This window comes from Melozone crissalis, unplaced genomic scaffold (assembly GCF_028551555.1).
Source record: "Melozone crissalis strain CALT ecotype California unplaced genomic scaffold, PUWL_Pcris_2 ptg000027l_1, whole genome shotgun sequence".
Taxonomy (NCBI): domain Eukaryota; kingdom Metazoa; phylum Chordata; class Aves; order Passeriformes; family Passerellidae; genus Melozone; species Melozone crissalis.
The window spans coordinates 4,771,704-4,778,197 of NW_026535805.1; the positions used below are offsets into that span (position 1 = coordinate 4,771,704).

Here is a 6,494-nt window from a genome sequence, read left to right on the forward strand (position 1 = left end):
GTATCAGATTTATGGAGATACCTGGGGCTTTGTGACCGACTGCCCTGCAGTTTGGGGGCACATACCCTCCTCTCATCGCCATGTGTTTACCTCTGTGAGCTGAGCACAGCCAGGAGGGTACAAACCCTTTTGCAGAAGAGCAAGGATGTTGAAGTAGCTGTCAGTGCAAACACTCCCTTTCAGAGCATGAGGCCAAGGTAACTGCAATTAAAATGCAAAAAGGTATTCTGAGAGGTAAAAGAAACAGTGTTCTGTTAAAATACTCTCGACAGAATAATGGAAGAGAAAGATTTTTGTCTGCAGCAACTGTATTTCCAGCATTCTTAGTCTGGCTTTGCCTTTACAAGAAGTCTGTCGCATTTCCTTATTATTTAAAGGAACAGGGTGAGTAGCGAAAGTGAAAATCGCTTTATCCCAGCACGGATGCCGTGTCCTCACCCCCACGATCCCGGGCTGGGCTGGCTGTGCCACATGTGGAGCTGCCGATGTCGCAGGAGCGCGGCGTGCAGGAGCGGCCGGAGGTGAGCGGCGGGGAACACACGGGCTGGGGGCAGCGGGGAGAGCACAGAAACTGCGGGGAGTTCAACTCTGCAGGCGAAGGAGCGAGTCGGGCCCCCAGGGGGGGCGTCGAGCCCAGCCGGCCCGCGGGGCTGGGGCTCTCCGGGGGGATTTTCAGGCAGCTCCTGCCCGGCAGCGCCGTGACCCGGACTTTCCGCGGCTCCCGGCTGTCCCGGGGGGCGGTCCCCGCGGGGAGCAGCGCGGGATGGGGCGGCCCGGTGGTCCCGGGTTCCCGGTGCGGGCGGGCGCCATGTGAGGGCCATGTGGGCGGCGGCTCCGCCCCGGGCGCTCCGGCACCTGGCGGCGGCACCCCCGGCCCGGGGCGGCGCGTCCCCTGCCCCGGCCCGCCCCTCCCTGCCCTTGCGCTCCCTTCCCTCCGCTGCCGGCACTCGCACCCCCGCGGGCCGGGGGAGCCCTGCGGGCGGCTCGGCGGCGCCGGCATGTCCTGCGCCCTCCCGGCGGCGGCGGGGGCCAGCGCGCTGTCCCGGGGCGCGGCGGCCGAGGGCGGCCAGCAGGTAGGCACCGGGCTGCGGAGGGGCGGGCGGGCACATGGGGCTGAGTCACGCCGGGCAGCGCCGCGCCGGGGGTGCCCCCTGCCCTGGGCATCGGCCCTTCTTTTCCCGGGAGGCGCCGCCGTGCCGGCTCTGCCCGGGTGGGAGCGCGGGCGGTGCGCGGAGAGCGCCGGGGCGCGGCCGGGCAGCGGCTCTTCCCCAGCCGCGGGCAGCCGGGAAGGGAGCAGCGCTTTCCTGCCCGCTGCTCGCACCTCCGCCCGTCGGCCGCGCCGGAGCGAGGCAGGTGCAAAGTGCTGTCCGCCGGCAGAGCGGGAGCGCCGGTCCCCGCTCGGCTACCCAGCTCCCTCCATCAGTGGCGATGCCCCTGCGAGCACGGCTCTGCGGCATCCCCGGCAGCCTGCCGTGCTCCAGCTCCCCCCATCAGTAGCAGTGCCCCTGCGGCATTCCCCGGACAGCCTGCCGTGCCCCAGCTCCTCTCAGCAGTAGCAATGCCCCTGCCCGCGGGGCTCTGCGGCATCCCCGGCAGCCTGCCGTGCCCCAGCTCCCCCCATCAGTAGCAATGCCCCTGCGGTATCCCCCGGCAGCCTGCCGGCTTCCACCCCTCCGCTTCGGGCCCGCCTGTGCAGCGGGGCCGAGGGATGCGCTGCTGTTTGCAGGGACCATGCGGTCTCTGGGAAACAGAGCATCAACGCTGTAAAGTTGAAATTGTTCATTCTCAGAAAGTTGCACACCCGACTTCGGGCATCTTCTGTGTGCACCTTGCAAACTAGCGAAGTGTTTCTGGCTGGTGTCTTCCAGAGTCGGGAAGAAGATGACAGAAAAGTAAGGAGGAGAGAAAAGAATCGAGTTGCTGCGCAGAGGAGCCGGAAGAAGCAAACGCAGAAAGCAGATAAACTTCACGAGGTGAATGGGTACTTGGTGCTTTGCAGGCGTGGCTTGGGTACCAAGCGCAGGACTTTACAATAAACTGGAATTCTTAAGCAGGCATGGGCCTGTTTTCACACAATCCTGCTTAGGGAGCTGTGGGTGTGAGGCACAGAAGGTGTGCTATGGGATGCCTGGTCGGGAATTCCAAACACTGATGCTGCTCTTGGACAGTGCAGCTCTGCCTTCAGTGACACTGCTAGGAAGAGAGAGACAAGGTCCAGCCCTTGCCTCATCCTCCCTCTTTTGCTCTTCCTGTGACCCCCAAAGAATGGGATCACAGGGCTCCTTTGGGCTAAACCAGAACCATTTTCTTCTGTAACAGTGTTAAGCTTGTCATGTTTGCTGTGACAATGGATGAATTCTTGCCGTCTTACAAGGTAGAAGGTGATGGAAGAGGAGGGGACCATGCAGTGGCAATGCTGGCTTAAATAAATTCTAGAACTGTGGTGTCATCAACAGGGTTCCCAGACATGCCCAGTTGAAAAAGCTTCTTAGGAACTTGGGAACCTGTAAGGATGAGAGCTCAGCTTGGCTGGCTGTTACACTTGTATGCCTTGAAAAATAACAGTGGGTGCTCAAACAGATGAAATGAAAGTAATTGATTCTTCCAGAAGCTCTTAATATCACGATGTGGTGTGCTTTTCTTGTGTCCCAGTGCAAACACTGGAGGACAGGGATCCCTTTTCTCTGATGGATGTTAGCTCACACCACAGTGCTCTTGTAGCCAGGTGTCAGCTTTTGGGGCAGGTGTCACTTTTGCAGCACAAAACTGACTGCCACTGTGGCTGAGTCAGTTGCTCAGCTCTGAAGGTTCATCACGGGCTTTTTTCTTTCTCACTGTGGAAGGATTTGCCAGCAGTTAGCAGAGACTAAGAGGGACAGTGTGGGGAGTTTTGGGCTTGGTTTTTCCCAGATCTCCTCTGAGTCAGCGCCTGAGAAAGCCAGGTGCAGGGTAGTTCTGAAAAGGGGTAAGCCCTGGCTTTTGTGGAATCATTTTTGGGTGCCATCCTGCAGCCTATCTGACATTCCTCCTGAACTTGAGGATCTTCCTCGTGCTGGGAATCTTCATTTTGAGGCACACAGGTTTTGCCAGCTGTGGGCACATCTGGTTGAATGGACATTCATTCTTAGCAAGAACAACGTGACAGTTTCACCCCTGAAAATGAGACTGAGCAATGGGACAGCAACATTTATTCCAAAACCAGGACCATGGGGTTTGGGGCAAGAAGAGATGAGCAGAATGACGGTGGGGGTAGGACAGCTTGGCTGGAGTTTGGCTCCAATGCTGTGTTAGGAGGACTGTGCCTGTTTCGCTCTGTGAGAGGTGGCTCAGGGGAGGGCCAGGGGCTGCCTAGAACAACATTGCATGAGAGGCTCTCCCTGCTGCCTTTTCAGGCACGCATAGGCTTTGAAGTTTGCTCTGGAGCTTTCCCAGGGGGGTGAGATTGAGTGGGTGGATGTTGATCCTTGGGCCAGCAGCGAGACATCCATCTGCATGTTTCCAGTGGGCTGGCCCTGAACCTCCAGCTCTCTGCTCTTTGGGATGGGAAGGCTTAGAAGCAGGGACACTTGGGACAGACAGTTATCAAAAAATGTGGCACAGGAGTCTTGCATCCATGACATGCATACTGCAGAGCAACTCAAAATTCCTCTGCAGTTAACAGCAGCTTGTTTATTGCCAGAGAAGCCTTAGCTCAAAAGCAGCCTGGTCAGGGATAACCAAAGGCAGTGGTCTGTCTGGCCTTCTGGAGACAGAATGAGTCTGGCCTCAAGCTGCATGATGCTTCCCTCCTCCTGAGTTCCCAGGCTTCTGAGAAGGTGGCTACAAGCTCTGGCAGGCCTGGAGGAGAGCGCTGGACATGCTGTGCTAGCCTGGATAAATGGCTTTTCCCTGCACTGCCCTGGGCAGGGGCTGCTCTTCTCTCACCAGCAGTGCCAGGCACTGGGTTGGGTTTTCCCAGCACCTCTCAGCAGTCACTGCTTTCATTTTCTCTGATCTCACCGTGCAGAGTCCGTCTTGGCCCTTCCCATCAGAGGCAGCCCGGGGTGGAAGAGGCCACCAGGGGCCACAGCCATCCCTGCCTGCAGCCCTGAGCTCCTGGGGACTCTGAGGGCAAGTGGCACCTCCTGGTCTCTAGGGCTGTGAAAGGAATCCCAGTGTGGTCAGGGCACAGGTTGTAAAGCACTTTCCCTGTTCCAGCACCCAGGCTGGGTCTGTCTTTCTCTTAGCACTTTGTAAGTTGAACTAAGAAACCACACTGTTTTTCTAATGTTATGTGAATGTACTCGAGGTGGAAGCACTGAAAGGAATGTTTTGACTGTAAGTTGTTGTTTTTTTTCTTTCCCCTCCTTCCAGGAATATGAGTCTCTTGAGCAAGAAAATACCTCCCTGAAAAGAGAAATCGGAAAGCTAACAGATGAAATGAAACACTTGAGTGAAGTGTTGAAGGATCATGAAAAGATCTGTCCACTATTGCACTGCACCATGAACTTTGTGACCATACCAAGGCCTGATGCACTTGCCAGCTGCCTACCAAGATGAGTGCTCTCCTCAATCACCTCTCAGTGTGATGCATGAAAGTGCCATTAACAGGAGGTTTCAAGAGCTGCCTAGTGTGCAGTTCTCCCATTGAAGAGGGCTGGACTCGACCACGCAGCTCTACTCTACATTGAATTGTTACAGTCTTCTGAATCTCAGGAAAACACCAGCATGGAAAAAAAAGACAATTTGAACAGCAGCTTCTAACTTGGTAGACTCTTCAAGCCATGGTTTTGCCTTTGGAAATGTCAAAGTGCTGTGCAGCTCACTATGGATCAATGGAGTGTAGACAGGGAAAAGTACCAACCTCAGCCTGGGATGCCTTCCTCCCACACATCCACTGCCAGTAACCCTTTGTCACTTGTCACCCATGCCTGTCATGACCAGGCTGCTGGGTTTTATCTCTCTAAACAGGTTTGGTTAATAAAAGTGATGTCTCATCTCTATAGTGTTCTCCACCTTCTTCAATAATCGATGTCTATATAGCATCTCTGCTTTTCATTTGCTGGTTGATGCCAAAGTCTAATGCTAATTTTACTGTTACTTCTATTATTTACTTATCGCCTCTTCATTGGTTCCTCTTTTGAAGTGTGTGTTACAAAAGAGTTTTCTTAGTCTTTAATGTTCCAAATCATCAGCCCTGCTGGCATTAGTCCTTGGAGTGTTTTATATCCTAAAATACGGCCTGGTCAGTTTCTGATGGTGGTTGTCTGCTCTGTGTGGAAGAAAAGCAAACAGAGTTTGATGGTTTTAAACATTGGTTTAAAAAGCAGATTTTAAAATTTACTCTCTTAATGCACCCACTGGAAATGAACAAGTATCTTCATCCTTCCTTCATCTTGCTTATTGCCTCTGGAAGATTTTGTCTGTGGATTGAGTTTTGCTAAGCATTTTGTTCTATGTCCACACTGAAGGTGTTTGATAATTGCTTGAAAGAAAAACATTCTGTTTTTCTTTTTGGTTGCAAAAAGGAAGTACGATTGCAATGTTATTGAGAAATACACAGAAAAATGTGTTTACTTTCTCTGAAGATTCCTAACAGTGTCAACCTCTTGAAATGTGGATGCTGTAGCTTGGGAACCAGCAAAGGGTCTTTTTCTCACAGTATTTCACAGTCAAAGAGCACCTTTGGACAATAAAAATCTCCTCCCTATTGCCAACTCTCACTTCAGCATTTGGATTTTTTTTCAGTTAAACTCATGGGATTAATTTCTCCCCTCACCGGGATCACAGTATTTATCAGCAGAATATGATCTGAAATGTCTGGATGTTAATTTTTTTAAACTTTTTTTTAAAGTTTCTTTAGTAGAATGGTGCATTGGTGATCACTGCCAAGACAGAATTTGGGAAACCATGCAGTCAACTCTGCCTTCTAAAGGGCCCTCTTGTACCATTGTCTTAGGATAGAAACTCCAGTTGAGCTGTTGGCTTTAAATTATGTGTTAGGTTGTTCCCAAGAGAATTTCCAGAATTTGCATCTGCAGCCTAAATGCTGTCTTTCAGAGTTCCTTATGGTCCCATAAGAACTGAATCATCCCACAGAGAAAATCTGCTGCAGTCCCTCCCTAGGAAAACCAAAGTCTCAGTACAGTTCAGGATTCGAATTTTGGGAAATGTCCTTGAAACTGCTCAGTGTGTCACCCTTAAGAATGGAAGCTGTCCTATGAATATTCATCCACACACCACATTCCCTCAGGCGCTGGATGCCACTGTGTGATTTGGGCAGAGTAGAGGTGTAATGGAGCAGGAGTGGCATGGTGGAAACGAACAACACTCACTCTGGCAAAACCTGTCACAATTTAGGATGAGAGGGAATAATTCATATCTCTTAACTAGGTGTGTGCAGCTGACTGGGAAGTATCTAATTGAGGTCAGGACTCTATAAAGTTGTTCTCACATATGGAGCGCTGTGGGCCCTCAAAAATGGGAGGAAAGATCAACTAGTCCAAGACAGGCAC

At 52.6% G+C, this 6,494-nt stretch overlaps 1 protein-coding gene across 1 annotated transcript; it reads left to right on the top strand.

Annotated features, from left to right (window-relative positions):
- The first annotated feature begins 423 nt into the window (after window positions 1-423).
- Window positions 424-5,076, top strand: BATF3 (basic leucine zipper ATF-like transcription factor 3). The gene is given in 5 exon segments (XM_054280355.1): window positions 424-481; window positions 484-521; window positions 1,869-1,973; window positions 4,354-4,612; window positions 4,655-5,076. Coding segments are annotated over 4 exon segments (387 nt in total). The 3' UTR covers window positions 4,540-4,612; window positions 4,655-5,076.
- The last annotated feature ends 1,418 nt before the right edge of the window (window positions 5,077-6,494 follow it).